The sequence below is a fragment of the Erithacus rubecula genome, assembly GCF_903797595.1.
Source record: "Erithacus rubecula genome assembly, chromosome: 13".
Taxonomy (NCBI): domain Eukaryota; kingdom Metazoa; phylum Chordata; class Aves; order Passeriformes; family Muscicapidae; genus Erithacus; species Erithacus rubecula.
The window spans coordinates 9884771-9900974 of record NC_136665.1 but is presented as its reverse complement, the minus strand read 5'-3'; the positions used below and the strand labels follow the sequence as shown (position 1 = coordinate 9900974).

Below are 16204 nucleotides of genomic sequence, written 5' to 3'. Positions count from 1 at the left end.
AGCTGACTGAAGAAACTCGGCGTAGCTTGCACAAGAGCTGCTAAAGGGAAACGCGATCAATAATGAGCAGGATTCGGAGGTGCAGATACCAGACGGACAAAAGAGACGCTTAGTATAGTAAACAAGGAAGTAACTGTGACAAATGAGCCAAGATTTATTTAGGAAATTAAAGGAAATAAGCAGCACGTTATTCTCAGCAGTAAGAGCTGACTGACGGGGAAGTTTCAAGGAGAATGTTTGTTATCTGAGTCATTGCGAGGACTAGAGGATATATTCTGGCGTGGTTTTCTACCTGTGCTTCACCTGTGCCTGCAGGGTTTGTTTCTGTAGGAATGCAAGGATTTCGCTATGCTGAAGTTTGCTGTGCAGAGCCTACATTTTTAAAAGATCCCTACATTGGTCAGGTTTGCACGTTCTGCTCCAGCAAACACCATACACAGAGGGTTCCAGGCCCTCCTCACACACAGACAGATCTCCGTCGGCTTAAATCTGCTTGATCTTCTTCTCAGGTCAAATTTTTCAGCTACACCTCAGCAAGCCTCGTGAAAGGCTTGTACCTGAAGACTTGCCTGTCTCAGCCCTATTCCTCTGATTTTCCACTGGGTTGAAACAGGTTTTCATGCTGGTGTCATTCCTCTGGAATGACATCTGGAGGAGCCAGTCCTTAGCTTGTCTCATTTCACCCTGTGCTTCAGGTTAATGATATGTTGCAATATTTTGACATGTTCCATTTATGATCTAAGCTCAAAGGCTTGGCTGACACCAAGATCTCTGATCTACAGAAGGGACACTTCTGTTTCAAGAGAGGTGGAGTGTTTCTGCCTAAAAAGTGCCTTGGTAACAGACTAGTAAAATCCATGTCTTCTCACTTGTAGCCTCAGGCACTAACTAGTTGAATGTGTTACCTCCCACATAACTGTGTCAGAAGGAGAGATTTTGCTTTCCAATCCACCTGCTCTTGCCATGTGATTTTGTTTGAGGCTAGAGCTCAGTATTTGGGACACCATATCCAGAAGCTGTTTCATGGTCAGGAGACTGCTGGGTGCCACTGCAAGGACAGTGACATTTTAGCTCCTGCCCTCCTCGCTGCTTGTGTGAAACAGGAGGTGGAACATTTACTGTTCCTTTGAATTAACCACCTTGCCTGTCAGCTCCCACATGGTGTGCACAAACACAACTCTCCTCTTCCCACCTCCAAGGACTGCTCCATGTCCTGAACTGCACACATCCTTCAGCTGAGCCCTGCTGCTCTGTGTGACATCTCCTCCAGCCAGTGCTTGAAGATGGCAGGGCTCACTCCCTTTGTCCTTGCTGTGTCACTTGCTGTTGCTGGGCTGAAGCAGGACAAGAGGTGATGTTCAGCAGCCTTGATACAACATTGAGGGCCCTGAGGAAAGCTGGCACTTGTTGCTGTTCCTGCTGCAGCTTGCTGTGCTGTGCCAACCTCACCTGTCTTGCAGGTGTCAGAGGTGGGAGATGCAGACACGGTGTCCAGGACAGCATTACACCTTCACATCATCACCAAATCCCACTCTTCTGTGACATTTTATCTCTCTCAAATACTCCTTCAGCTTTTATTAGATCAGTCTACTGGACAGGATATCACTTCTCGTCTGAAACTGCTTTGCTGTTCAGGTGCTGAGCAACTGCAGGGACAGATGTGCCTGTCTTGTTTCAGAACTGTTCTACCAACCTACTGATTTCTAGTATTGGGCATAAATTTGCACCACAGGATACCACCTGGACTGCACTTCTGTGTCTCTGCCCCCTTTTTTTTTTTTTTTTTTTGAGAGGAATTCAGTCCCTAGGGCTCTTCCTGTGCTGCAAGAAGCCAAGAGTCTACAAAATCCTAGTGGTATAGTTGGATATTCAGGAGTTTGGTGCTCAGGTGAGGTCACCCAGTGAGCAGCCCTGGCCCTGTCTGTATCTCAGCCCTCTCACATATCCAGTCCATGTCTCTAGTGTAGTAGAAGGAGCCCATGCTGTTCCATGAATGGCATCAGCCTGATTTTAGGGATGGTTTTAGCTGCCCAAGCTCAGCTCTTGTCAAAGAGACAGAACACCCCAGCTCAAGCATACAACCACTTGTAGTTTGTACCCAAAGTTAGCAGTGAAAACATGGACATGGTGTGTGATCTTCCAGGAAGGACAAACAGAAAATCTGTCTGTTCATCCAGCTGTCCAGTGCCTGGAGAGACAGTGGCACCCTGTGGTGACACTGGCTCATCACAGTGTGTCATCTGGGCCTTGTCAGACAGCACCACCTTAGCCAGGTCTTGGGCTGCCTTCCCTTAAGGCATAGAATAATTTGGGTTATCAAAGACTGGACATTAGGAAAGAATTCTTCATTGGAAGGGTGTTCAAGCATTGAGCAGGCTTCCCAAGGAGGTGGTGGATTCACCATCCCTGGAAGTGCTCCAAAACTATGGAGATGTGGTGCTTAGAGACATTTTTTAGTGGTGAACTTGGCAGGGCTGAATTAACACTGGGTTGGACTCCATGACCTTGAGGATCTTTTCTGATCTTCATGGTTCTGTGATTCTGTGACCTCTAATATCATCAAGCCCATGGTGATCTCTAGAAACCCACAAGTGGAGCATCTGGGGGGTGTCCCTGTCTCTGTTTCACTCTGAGCACTAGCCAGCTCCCTGTCATGTGTCACAGAGAAGAGGCTGAGCCACTCTCCTATTTATATCATGATGCTCCTGCTTTGCTATATTAGTACCAGCCTGAATCATCCAGCTGGGCTCCTGGAAGATTCATTTCAGATTGTCAGCTGCCTCTTCAGTCACTTTTGCTTCTGGTATCTCTTGTTTCAGGGTCATTATCTCACACCCCAGTCCAGCCAAGAGCAGAAATAGCCCGATACTAAATAGTGGTCAGAAAACCTTCAGAGAATGCAGATCTCCAAAATCCAAACCACCTGCTGTTAGGCAAGACCCTGTGGCCTGGAGGGAAGCATTCCACCTCCTTGCCAAACATCAGCCCATTGATTGTTTGTCTAAATCCTCTTCCAGTCTCTATGGGACAGGTGCTCTTCTTCAGTTCCTTTCACAAATGGCATTTGCTCCCTGCACTGAACAGCTGGAGAGACAAATATGTCTGTTCTCCAGAATGGCTCTGATCTGCCCCCTGTTACTTCCAGCACATGCATTAAAGATTAAAATATTTTTTAAATCATCAAAGATAAAAAAAAAAAAAAAAAACCAAAAAAAAAAAAAACGAAACAAAACAAAAAAACACACACAAAAAAACCCCCCACAACAACCACAAAATGCCAGATACTCCTTCCAACCTCTTGTCCTTCCAGCGAGAATCAGAACAAAGATAATTTAACTGGATCAGTGGCAAACCCGGTCAAGCCAGTCTTGATTTTTAGCTGCCAAAGAGGCAGCCGTGAGCAGCGGAGTTCACAGTGGGATCTCTCCCGTGACTCGGGTTCCCCTCGAGTGAAATGTTTGCCAAAGTTTGCCGGTGCCGCCCGCCAGCGCCCTCGGGGGTGGCCCTGGGTCCCGCCTGCTCCAGGACCCCGCCCCTTCATGCATATTCATATGGCGGCGGGTCCCGCCCCTCGTCCATTATTCATGAGGTTTCGCGCGCTTTTCTGCCCACGTGGGTGGTTTTGGCGCGGAATCCGGCGGGCAGGAAGCGGCGGTGATGGCGGTGAGTGGCCGTGCCGGGCTGTGCCGGGCTGTGCCGGGCCGGGGGAGCCGCTCATTTGGAGTGCTGCCCCCGCGGCTGCGGGCCCCGGGTGCTCCCCGCTGCAGGGCACTTGGCGCTGCGGCCGTGCGGGGTGCAGAGAGGATTTTGGGGTGAGTGGGGTATTGGGGGTGCTCCCGAAACGCCGAGGGAGTTTTCCTGCGTGCCCGGCGCCGCAGAGGAGCGAGCCGGGCTTGGCAGGATCGGACCCTGTCCCTCCGCTCCGGCTGGGCTCGGAGGATAGATTAACCCTCTTCTCTCCCCGCCCCCCCCCCCCCCCGACTTTTTCCATTATCATTTGCGAGGACGGCTAATTATTATAACTCATCGGTGATCCATACACTCCCCTTGTGACCGCGGCCCGCATCCAGGGCCCCTGGAGGCACGGGCCCCTCTGTCCCTGCCGCCCCCCGCCCTCAGCCTCCCTCTGTCCCGGCAGGACTCCTCCGAGTCGCAGGCAGCGGTGACCAGCCCCGTGCGCAGCTCCCGCCGCGGCGATGCCTTCACGTCCAGCCCCGGGCGGGACCTGCCCCCCTTCGAGGATGAGTCCGAAGGGCTCCTGGGCACCGAGGGGCTCCCCGAAGAGGAGGAAGAGGGGGAAGAACTCATTGGGGAAGGGATGGAAAGGTAAAGAAATGTTCGGGGGTTGTGTCCGGCGGTGGGGTGCTGGGGGATGTCAGTGCAGCCACCTGGAGGGAGCTCTCAGGCCGTACGGGATCCCTCTGCTGTGCTGGTAGCTGGGGTGAGGGGGCTGGAGAACTTCTGGGCGATGAGAAAGGTCAGAGAATGCTGTCATTTGAGTCCTGGGAGAACTGAGCAAAGTGCCATCATGGCCCAGGGTGGGTAAACCAGGATCTGCCTGCATGTGTGATGTGCATTCAGCCCAGCTCTTTACTTCTGCAGGCATGAATTTTGATGTTGTTTTACTCAGCGAGGCCTGCTGGCAAGGTGAACTTTACAACACAAAGGCTTGAACGCTGACATTCTTAACCATGGTTCTGGAGCCCTTTGCATTCCTAACCATGCTCCTGGAGCCCTTTACTGCAGGGCATCTTCCACTGGGAAGTGCCTTCTGCTCAATACCATTCTGTCCTGCTGCAGAACAACTGTCCTGACGCCTGCCCAGCAGGAGAAGCGCTGCAGGACTGCGTTCCTGGCCTGATTGCCTGCTCTGTGTGTGTGTGTGCTAGGGACTACCGGCCCATCCCCGAGCTGGATGTGTACGAAGCAGAGGGCCTGGCCCTGGATGATGAAGATGTGGAGGAGCTGACTGCCAGCCAGCGGGAAGCCGCCGAGCGAGTGATGCGGCAGCGGGACCGCGAGCTGGAGCAGGGCATGGGCCGCATGAGGAGGGGGCTGCTCTACGGTAGGTGCAGTCAGCTGTGCCAGCTGTGCCAGCCTGTGTGCTTGGGAATCCCCCCTAGCCCTGTGGGGGGAGCTGAGTATTCACACTCAGGTTAGTAGGGAGGTGTCTAGAGCTCCAGTGTGTCTGGACTCTTAATGAAATCACTGGCTGTGAGCTTGGCTGGATTCCTCAGTGTGGGATCCCTGTCCTTTGGTGTCCTTCTGGTTACTGCTGTGACAAAGTTAAGAGTCCTGGGCCTGTGTTAAAGGGCTGGGATTCTACCAAGCATATGCTGTAGAGTTTGTTGGCGCTCCTGTGCAGACTTTTGTGGGCTGGATGGAAGGGCCTTTGATGCACTTTAAGCTCGTTCCTTGGTTAGTGCATCAGTGGACTTGAATGTGTGCTGCAGCATACAAATCTTCAAATTCACACCATTAAAGTCTTAGCTATGTTGTGGAAGATATAGGAGCAAGGCTAGAACAGGCTTTAGGCTGGGCCTGGGATGTCCCTTGGTTTGTATCCCAGACTGTGACCTCTTCACTTCCACAGCCTATGCCATCCCCTGTGACTAATCCATAGAGTGGGAATGGGAATCCCAGATCTTGAGCAGTTTTTCCTCCCACCCTTAGACAGTGACGATGAGGATGAAGACCGCCCTGCACGGAAGAGGCGGCTGGCGGAGCGGGCTGCTGAGGGCATGGAAGAGGAGGATGAAGACATGATTGAGAGCATTGAGAACCTGGAAGACATGAAGGGGCACTCAGTGAGGGAGTGGGTGTCCATGGCAGCTCCCCGGCTTGAGATCTATCACCGCTTCAAGAACTTCCTGAAGACCCATGTGGATGACCATGGGCACAATGTCTTCAAGGAGAGGATCAGTGACATGTGCAAAGGTAGGGCTGGGTCGTTGGAGGCTCTCCCCTTTTTTATGTGGGTCACGGTTCTTGTGGTGATCCAGGACAGAGGTGGACATTTTGCTGCCTGCCCTCTTTGTTCCAGACATTGAATCAGCACTTTAAGAAAGGCTGATGCTGATGGAGATAAATGAATAATGGAAACATGTCTACTGTTTTCTTTGATTCTGGCTGACTAATTAGAAGGCCCCTGGCGTCTGCTCCTCATTAATATTCATTTCGTATAAATGCTAGCAGAGAATATGTGGGGCAGCAGACAGTGGTCTGCAAGTTTGTGATCTGAAAGAGACAACAATTGCTTGCTGTCTGCACCAGTTACTTTCTCACACTGGAAACTGGATTATCCAGCAAGGGGACACAAATAGACCTTGTGACTTTGGAAACTGTGTCAGTGTTGCAGCCTTGTATATTCTGACTAGGCACTGCCAGAGAAATGGTCATTAAGGCTGTCATTGATGAGTTTTAAAAGCAGAAATTGTCACATCTAGGAACAGCTCATTTTGTATTTCTTCTTTATATTAGGCAGAAGCTTGAGCAGTGGAACAGGATCAGTTTTATAAAGCTAGGAAATAAAAGGCATTTGTCTCATCCATTTCCACGAACATAAGACAAAGGAGGTTTTTGCCAGCCATTCAGCACACATAATGTCTCTCCTATTAACTTCTGTTTCCTGGAGGTCTCTGAGAGTGTTGTGTATTGGGCTGAGGCTTTTGAATTTCAGGAACACTGAGCCTGGGAAGCATCTGTGCAGAACTGGAGAGGAGCAATCACAAACTTGGTACTGATGAAGAGTTTGTGAGAGAAGTAAACTTAAAAGGGTTTTCCACCCATTTTCAAGTTGTTAACCTCTAAATTTTGGAAAAGGTGCAGAGATCTACTAACTGCAGCCTGCAGGATATAGGCTTATCTGTTCTGTCTATCCTTTGCAGACTCCTTGAGGAGTGAACAGACTGAAATTACAATTCACCCCATCTTTTTCTTAAGAGAACAGAGAGAGTCTGGTGGTGAACTACGAGGATCTGGCAGCCCAGGAGCATGTCCTTGCCTACTTTCTGCCTGAGGCCCCAGCAGAGATGCTGAAGATCTTTGATGAAGCAGCCAAGGAAGTGGTGCTGGCCATGTACCCCAAGTATGACCGCATTGCTCAGGAGATCCACGTCCGTATCTCCCACCTCCCTCTGGTGGAAGAGCTGCGGTCACTCCGGTAAGAGCAGAGCTTCAGCAGTGCCTCTGGGGCTTGCATTAGGCCTTGGGGTGCTCAGGACTCCCCTGTGAGATAAATCTCTGAGTAAGTCTAACAGAATAGCTGAGCTTAGCACAGGAAGAAATCATACTGAGGATGAACTTTCAGCCTCCCTGAGGTAAACTTGTGCCTTGCAGCAAGAGTATTCTGGAGGGTGTTTTGCATTCTGTGCCCTGCAGGCATCCAGCATATCTCTGTCTTTCTTCAGACAACTGCACTTGAATCAGTTGATCCGGACCAGTGGAGTGGTGACAAGCTGCACAGGGGTCCTGCCTCAGCTCAGCATGGTCAAATACAACTGCAGCAAGTGCAACTTCATCCTGGGACCCTTTTTCCAGTCGCAGAACCAGGAGGTGAAACCCGGGTCCTGCCCTGAGTGTCAGTCTCTTGGCCCATTTGAAATCAACATGGAAGAGGTAAGATTGTGTGCTTGCTGGGTGGGAGTGGCTGCTCATCCTGCTGCACTGCCTGTTCCTCACAGCCCTGCTTTGACTCCCACCCTTTGAACAGCTTCTGTGGGCAGAGGTGCCTTCTGCTATATCCAGGGGGTTGTGAGAATAGGTCTGTTTGAGGTCTGTTTCAGCTCTTGACCTGAATGACTCAACCAAAAGTCATCGAGTTTATCAACCAAAAGTAATTTATTGCCACACTGTAGGTGTTTGGATTGAATCTTTTGCCAGAGTCATCTTTGTGGCACATTCATTTATTCCTATTTTAGAAATGCAGACACACACTGTCCAGATCTCCTTCCCAGGTTAGGTCAGTCTGTCCTGACCTGTCAGCTAAGGAAATCAGAGAGCAAAATCATTGACATGGAGCTCCTGACTTTCATTCTTTGCTTCAATACCTCTAACAATCACAAGTAGAGCATTCTTCTCCTAGGAATTGGTCTGTTATTTGGGTGGACACACACTGTGAGGCTGAAACACAGTTGTGAGATGCAGCAAAGTGCTTTCCTGTCCCCACTATTTTCTATCACACCCTGGAACTGCTCCTCACAACCTCCATCCTCCCATGTCCCTAGTCTTCTAACTGAAGCACAGTAAGTCTTGGGATGGCCCTTCCCTCTGAGGTGCCTGTGAAGAGCCATGCTGGTGCCTGCTGGGTGACTGTGGTTTGTTGCTGCAGACAGTGTATCAGAACTACCAGCGCATCAAGATCCAGGAGAGCCCTGGGAAGGTGGCTGCAGGCAGGCTGCCCCGCTCCAAGGATGCCATCCTGCTCGCTGACCTGGTGGACAGCTGCAAGCCAGGAGATGAGATTGTGAGTACATTGGGAGAGCACAGGGTAGTTGGAAATTCTGACATCATGGGACCTCTGTGGGGATGTGGGGAGGGGTTTTCCTCAGATGCATTTGAGCCTTACTTTAGAATGGAGAAGGGGCTGTTTTGTACTGTGCAGGCACTGACACAGCATTTCCTGCTTGCCAGGAGCTGACAGGGATCTACCACAACAACTATGATGGCTCCTTGAACACTGCCAATGGGTTCCCAGTGTTTGCCACTGTGATCCTGGCCAACCACATCGCCAAGAAGGACAACAAGCTGGCTGTTGGGGAACTGACTGATGAAGATGTGAAAGTGATTGTGGGTCTGTCCAAGGATGAACAAATTGGGGAGAAGGTGGGTCAGCCTCAGGCATCCCTTCTTTTCTTGTTGATAGCTTGCCATCACCTGGCAGCTGGATCAGAAAGTGATGAAATGGGTCAGCTGGCCAAACAGTGGTTAAAGGAACCCAGAAGTCCCAGTTCTCTCTCAATGATCTGTAGCTCTCAGCTGTTAATGAGAGTCAGTTATAGGAGGGAAGTAAATAAGGAACCTCCCTTGTACTTTTGGAGGTCAAATTTTCTGTTTCTCCCCTTCCTTCTCTGAGCCTTCTGCATCACAATGGGGCTGAAGACAAGTGAGAGACACTCAGATACTGCTTATATGAGTTTTCTCTCCATGTGGCTTGAAAGCCAGGTAGGGAAGTGTTCTATGAGGCCAGTGACTGCATCTCCAGTCTCCTAAAGGAGATATTATTGCTTAGCTTAAGTTGTGGTAGAGATTTTAGCTTTGCTTCTCTATATGCTAAGACCTGAATCCAGTACTTGAAAGAGCAAAGCTCCTGAATTGGTGCATGTTCAGCCTGACCTGGGTCAGGTTATTCAGAATACCCTTGAGAAAATAACCCAGTTGTTTGTAATACTTGACTATGACAACAATTCATGTGCAGCATGGCCCATTCAGGTACTGTCATGTGCAGTGAGTAAGCTTCTGATCAAGGTCTCCAAATTTACAGGAGCTGATAACAGGCACTGTGATGTGCCTTGTGTACAATAGGGTTGTGGAGGCAGTGGCAGCATTTTCCAGCACCAGACTAAATAATCTGCTGTGCCCCAACAGAAGAATTTTTGTGAAGCTCCTTTAGGCAACAGTGAGTGGGTCATTACCATTGAAAAAGCTCTCACACCCTGGATAATAAAATACTCTTTGGAGACAGCAGTATCTTAAGAGTAGATTTAGATATGGCACCTTGCTGATGTTCATGCAAGATTCTGTTCAGAATGGGAGCTGGTATTCCCTGGCAAACTCCTGTGGTTTCCCTTTCAGATTTTTGCCAGCATTGCCCCATCTATTTATGGACATGAAGATATCAAGAGAGGCTTAGCTTTAGCTCTCTTTGGTGGAGAGCCCAAAAACCCAGGTGAGTGTCACTTGTATCCTTTGGTTCTGCCTCACTCAGGGGAGGGCAAAGGGACTGAGGTTTGTGTCATTGTGACAAGAGTGGTTAGAGTTGTCTGTGTGGCTTGGTAACAGACAAGGTTTAGCAGACTGAGGGATATCTGTGTCTGAACTGGCTGTTTTATCACACTGAAAACTCTGGTGTGATAGTAGAAATGCTATGACTGAAAACAGCTCCTGCTGCAAACCCAGGAAAACTTTTATCCCTCCTTGAGGAGGGATAAAATGCTCCTTTAGAGGTTTGACCTTCTGGCACCCTGATTTGCTACCATCTCCTTAGAAGGATGTGTTAGGATGTGTCAGCAAGGTTAGAAAGTGTTTTACAAAGATGACTGTGTCCAAAACTGATTTTCTTTCCCCCTCAACTTTACTCTAAACTGGTTGCCTTGCCTGCTGGTTGCCCTCTCTTCAGCTTTGTGATGCTCAGGGCAGGGATGCTGCCAAGCCATGCACTCAGCTGCCACATGGTTTTCCCATTGCTTTTGTAGGTGGCAAACACAAAGTTCGTGGTGACATCAATGTGCTTCTGTGTGGAGACCCTGGTACTGCAAAGTCACAGTTTCTTAAATACATAGAGAAGGCATCGAGCAGAGCAATTTTCACCACTGGCCAGGGTGCTTCTGCTGTGGGTCTCACAGCCTATGTGCAGAGACACCCAGTCAGCAAGGAGTGGACTTTGGAGGCAGGAGCCCTCGTGCTGGCTGACAGAGGTGTCTGCCTGATTGATGAATTTGACAAGGTGAGCCAGCTTCATCTCTCTGGGAAGGATTAGCTGTGAAGCGACCAGCTGTAACCTTTGTCCTCCGAGAACACACTGTAGCTCATGGTGACATCTCCCAGATGACCAAAGTGCCTGCAGTTTGCTTAGGCCCTTGCTGGTCCATAGTGCAGTTTGCTGCCTTTTCAGAGCATCTGGAGCTGATTGCCCTTGGCAGTGGGGTATAGACATAATTTCACTCTAAATCATTCTTGCTTTCCTCTAGATGAATGATCAAGACAGGACCAGCATCCACGAAGCCATGGAACAGCAAAGCATTTCCATCTCCAAAGCAGGCATTGTCACATCCTTGCAAGCTCGCTGCACCATTATTGCTGCTGCCAATCCCATAGGTGAGTGCTGAGAGACCATCTGAGCCCATCTGAGGCTCTCAGTGTAAGTGCACGGTCATGAGAGCTGTGGCACAACTTCCCCTCCCTCTGCTGGTTCCTTCAACTCTGGGGCAGGGATCAAGCAAGCAGAAAAGTCTTCAGTAGCCTGCTGGAGGTGTGTCCTTCCTCCAGAGCTCCAGCCCTGGAGCCTGTTTGACATGGAGTGTGTGTGTGACCCAGGTGGGCGCTACGACCCGTCGCTGACCTTCTCGGAGAACGTGGACCTGACGGAGCCCATCATCTCTCGATTCGACATCCTGTGCGTGGTCAGAGACACCGTGGACCCGGTGCAGGTAGGGGCTGTGCCAGGGCTCTGGGCGTGTGCTGGCCTTCAGTGCTGCTCTTGGGATGCTCAGCTGCAGCTGCCCACTGAGCTTGTTCTGTCCACTGGGTGTGCTCAGTGTGTGTTGGTGCACTGCTCTCTCGTAGGATGAAATGCTTGCCCGGTTCGTTGTTGGCAGCCATGTTAAGCACCACCCAGGCAGCAAGGAGGCAGTGAATGGGGACACTAATGAGGTCATCCTTCCCAACACCTATGGGGTTGAACCCATTCCTCAAGAGATCCTGAGGAAATACATCATCTATGCCAAAGAGAAGGTCCACCCCAAGCTCAACCAGATGGACCAGGACAAGGTGGCCAGGATGTACAGTGACCTCAGGAAGGAGTCTATGGTGAGAATACTGAGGAAAGGGGGGAAGAACTGTATGTATCTAGGCTGCAAATCAGCCTGAGACTGCTCCAGCATTTGTTGACACATTCTTGCCATTCCCATCACAAAAGTCTGTGCCACTGTTTTGTGAGAGACAGGCAGATCCTGCAGCGTCTGCTGAACAGATGATTCTTCATCTAAGTGCAGAGTCTCGCCTGTTAGTGATGTGTGGACTGATGGACTGGACACGTGTACAGTGCCTGCCATGGCAAAGTCCTTTTGTTATCACCCAGTCTGGCAGGCCCACAGGAGATGTGTGCATTCACTCAGATCCACATGCTCCTGATACATTACAGGGAGCCATTATCTGTAGAAATGCCCTTCTCTTTTGTCCACGGGATGATGTCTCAGGATCATTTCATGCCCTCCAAGTGAAGGAGGAATTTGTTGAGGTATGAGGGAGATTTTTTGAGCTTGGGAACCCGCACCTTTTTTGATTGGCTTTTTGTTTCTTTAACTCCTAAAAGAGGAGATCCAGAGGAAACTGGATTGCTAATTTTGGAAAGGCCCTAAACAGTGTTAGAGTGACCCTACAACACCCTCGTTGCACTGTGCTGAAGGGAAGCTGTGCCAGGCTGTGTGGCTGTGCCAGCAGGTGGCAGAGCCTTCTTATCCCGAGTCACCTGCGAGGTGCAGAGAGCTGTGCAGTGTGGCAGCAGCTGGCTCCTGGCCCGAGGGCTGCCCTGCTGCCCTCAGTGACGCGCGCTCCTCCCGCAGGCGACGGGCAGCATCCCCATCACGGTGCGGCACATCGAGTCCATGATCCGCATGGCCGAGGCGCACGCCCGCATGCACCTGCGCGACTACGTGGTGGAGGACGACGTCAACATGGCCATCAGGGTGATGCTGGAGAGCTTCATCGACACCCAGAAGTTCAGCGTCATGCGCAGCATGCGCAAGGTGGGCACCCGCTGAGCCGGGGCTGTGCCTTCAGCTGCAGCCCCCTTGCCCTGCCCTGGCTCTGGGAGGAGGTTAATGCTCTGCAGGGCTCTGTCCTGTCCAGGCTGAGCCTGTGTAAGTGCTGCACTGTGGGTCTGAAGTGTCAAGGAAGTTTTGTGTCTGACTCTGGCAGTCACACTAATGCCACCTCAGCTGGGATCAAGGCACTTCACAGCTACACACACCACACTCACAGTCAGACGAGGTTTCCTTACCAGCTTGACTCCAGGTTTTCCCATGGCAGAGTGGATACTTGAAATAATTTAATCACTGTGCACTAACAACAGCTCAAGCTGAGTGCCTTTGAGGGAGGACCCCAAACAAGGCATTATTCTGTGACTGCCCCTCGTTAGTCTGTGGTGAGGCAATGTCTTTGTTGGGTCTGAGAAGGAAGTGTACCTTGAGCCTCTGAGTCGAAAGCACTGCCATGTCTGTTCTTTCTTGACACTTTCCCTGCTATTTTGGCACTGGGCTCCTGCCACTGCTGCTGCCAGGTGATCAAGCCAAGCAGGCAGTTTGTTTCTCCACGTTTTTATTGGGCTCTCAGGGTACAGTTAACCACTCTGGGTTAGTGTGCAGTCTGCCCTGTTCTCTGAGTAGCAGGGGCTGGCTCCAAACAAGTCTTGGCTGGCCACATGCTGGCATTTATCCACTGTTGAGTGTCTGCCCTCTGTCTGGACGACTCGTGGCCTCTCTCTTTGGCCTCTAACAGCCAGCCAAGTAGGAACGTCTGCTGGGGAGGCACAGGGCAGTCTGGGTTAAGGCAAACTGCTCTGTGCCTTGCCCAGGGCCAGCCCTCCCCTGGCTGTGTCCCTGTGGGCAGTACAACTCCACAACAGTGTACTGCTAGCCACAAGAGGCACCAGCACACCTAGAGATTCCAGATGGGAATAAAAGCAGTCAGCATAGGAGTTGTGGCTGTCAGAGGGCATGTGCAGGCAGCACCTTGGCAAGGCCATAGTCACTGAGATACACAAATAGCACAGGTGACACCAGTGCCATTTGGTTCCCTGTGTGCTCTGTGGGAGGAGGGGTTGGTTGGTGCTGGGCACTGCAGTACCCTCTGATCCTCATGGCTCATCTCATCCTCCCTGCCAGACCTTCTCCCGGTACCTTTCGTTCAAGCGAGACAACAACGAGCTGCTGCTGTTCATCCTGAAGCAGCTGGTGGCAGAGCAGGTGATGTACCAGAGGAACCGCTACGGAGCCCAGCAGGACACCATCGAAGTCCCGGAGAAGGACCTGGTGGACAAGGTATGGGCTTATAACCAGCTGCCTCTGCAGCCTCAGAGCCAGAGGCATTCTGAGATCTGAGACTTCTACCTTCCCTTCCTGCCTTATGACACCATGAAAAATACTGGTGTTAGTATAACCCAGCATTAGGATTGTCTCCTCTGTATCTGCTCCTCTTCTTTGGAAATTCTGTATTCTTCCCTCTCTGTTTTCATATACCCCCATAAAGCTTCAGGGTTGGAATGGTAAATCCTGAAGTATGGTGCTTTATGCAGGTGAATGAGAACTCAAGTTCCCTGGCATCTGCATTTGAAGAAGCAAAAAGCAGAAAAATCTATGTGTATGAACTTTTCCAATCCCTCTTGAGGCTCACTTGCCTCCTCCTTAATGCATCTTCGTCCTGGTTGCACTTCTGACTTGGCTTTTCTGTGCAAAGTATTGACCTTGCTTGGCACTAAAGCAGGGCTTGATTCCTGGATTAGTGCTCTTCTGCTCTTTACATCAGATGTGCAGAGTAACAACTACTTCCAAAGCCACAGCTTGGTGTTGCCAGGATGAGCACCCCCAGTCAGATGTCTCCCTTGCAAAACTCTCCCACTGGATGAGGTTCTGGGGGCTTTGGCATAGGAGTTACATTCTAACTGGTGGAAGTAAAGGACAAGCTGAGAGCAGGCAGGTGCTGAGCCAGCATCCTCTCTTGGCTCAGCTCAGCACTGCCAATGCTCCTTCCTCCTGACCTGAAGTCTCCCCTGCTGCTGCAGTTCTGGTTCCTGCTGAGCAAAGCAGAGATTGCTGACTGTCAAATTTTATGCAGCCTCTGCTATGGAAAACCACGTGGTTCTTACTTTGATTAAATAAACATTTACCTCTCCCTTCTTCCTCCTCGCAGGCTCGGCAGATCAACATCCACAACCTCTCAGCCTTCTATGACAGTGAAGTGTTCAAGGTGAACAGGTTCAGCCGGGATGTGAAGAGGAAGCTGATTGTCCAGCAGTTCTGAGGCTGGCAGCAGAGCCTGCCACATGCTTCTGAGAGATGAGACCTCCACCTTCCAGCCCTCCAGGAATGCTACAGAGATCCTGAGCTGGAGGGACTAGGCTGCACATCCTTCTGCTTGCTTTGTGCCTTATGGATTAAGGGAGTGCTGAGCTGCTGAAGACCTTGTAAATAGAACAGAATTAAGTAGTTAAATGCCCTGTCAAGTCTGTTTAGCAACTTTGTTCACTATTTTGCCTTGTAGCTAAGCACAGCAGGGAGAGAATTGCTGGCCATATATATGGCATGTTTTCTGTTTGTTTGCCACTAGTTGTTACAGGCTCCTCTGCAGGAGGGACCAAGTGGGAGCATTTGGAAAGCATTATCCATCCCCCTTGGATTGCAAGAACCCTCAGGGATTCTCTGTTCCCATCTCTGGTGATTCTACAGCCTGATGGGTGATAATTGAAACTGCTTTCAACTCTCCATGAACCAGCCAGCTCTCTGCTCCAGGCCTTTGTGCCTGACACTTGACATTTCCCCAGGTCCCCACATGGGTTGACCTTGTGCTTGGTTTCTGCAGGGGAGGAGAGGGGAGGCAGAGGAAGATAAGAACTGAAACAAAACATAGCTCTTTCTGATCTTAATGATGATCTGTATGGGCACTGAAAACTCCTTCAGTATGTGCTGAGGAATCTCCAGAAGCTGTGGAGAGTGGAGAAGCTTCTCTTGCCTTGGAGGATGTTATCTCTGTGTAGCTGTCAGCAGGTGTGAATTCACAACTGAATCCAAGTGCTACCTTTGACACCTAAACACCCTCACACCAGTTTGTTGAGGGTGAAGTACCCGTGGTGCTGGTTTTGGGCATGGCAGTGAGGAGGCCTAAGCTGGATGTGTTCAGGGAGGACAAGATGGGCTCAGTGTTCACATGCAATTTTCTTAGTATGTGTGTTTTAAATACATTTGTTTTACAATACTTATGTGTCTCTTCTTTTGGTAATTGCTGCCACCAAGAGTGGAAGTAAGAGCTTAAGTGAGCAACCTGGATGCTGCATGAACTGCTCAGCAGTTTGTGGGGTTAGGGTTGGGTACAATCACAGCTCATATTTGCTCTTCAGGTTAGCAGAAACGGCCAGTGCTGGCTCTCAGTGCTAGCTGAGATATCTGTGGACTGGTAGCAGGACACAGTTGCTCTGGACCATGCCATGAATGCTGCCTTTCCCACCAAGAACTGGTTCCTTCTCTGTCTTGCCTGTTTATGTTTGTATCCCACT

General features: G+C 50.4%; 1 protein-coding gene across 1 annotated transcript; it reads left to right on the top strand.

Annotated features, from left to right (window-relative positions):
* The first annotated feature begins 3609 nt into the window (after positions 1-3609).
* Positions 3610-15906, top strand: MCM2 (minichromosome maintenance complex component 2). The gene is made up of 16 exons (XM_079316593.1): positions 3610-3663; positions 4139-4326; positions 4890-5065; positions 5674-5937; positions 6943-7162; positions 7410-7617; positions 8330-8464; positions 8632-8823; positions 9793-9886; positions 10413-10663; positions 10908-11034; positions 11254-11366; positions 11503-11745; positions 12501-12683; positions 13821-13976; positions 14845-15906. The coding sequence occupies exons 1-16, from the start codon at positions 3658-3660 to the stop codon at positions 14953-14955; spliced, it is 2667 nt and encodes an 888-aa protein (XP_079172719.1). The 5' UTR covers positions 3610-3657; the 3' UTR covers positions 14956-15906.
* Positions 15907-16204: the final 298 nt, after the last annotated feature.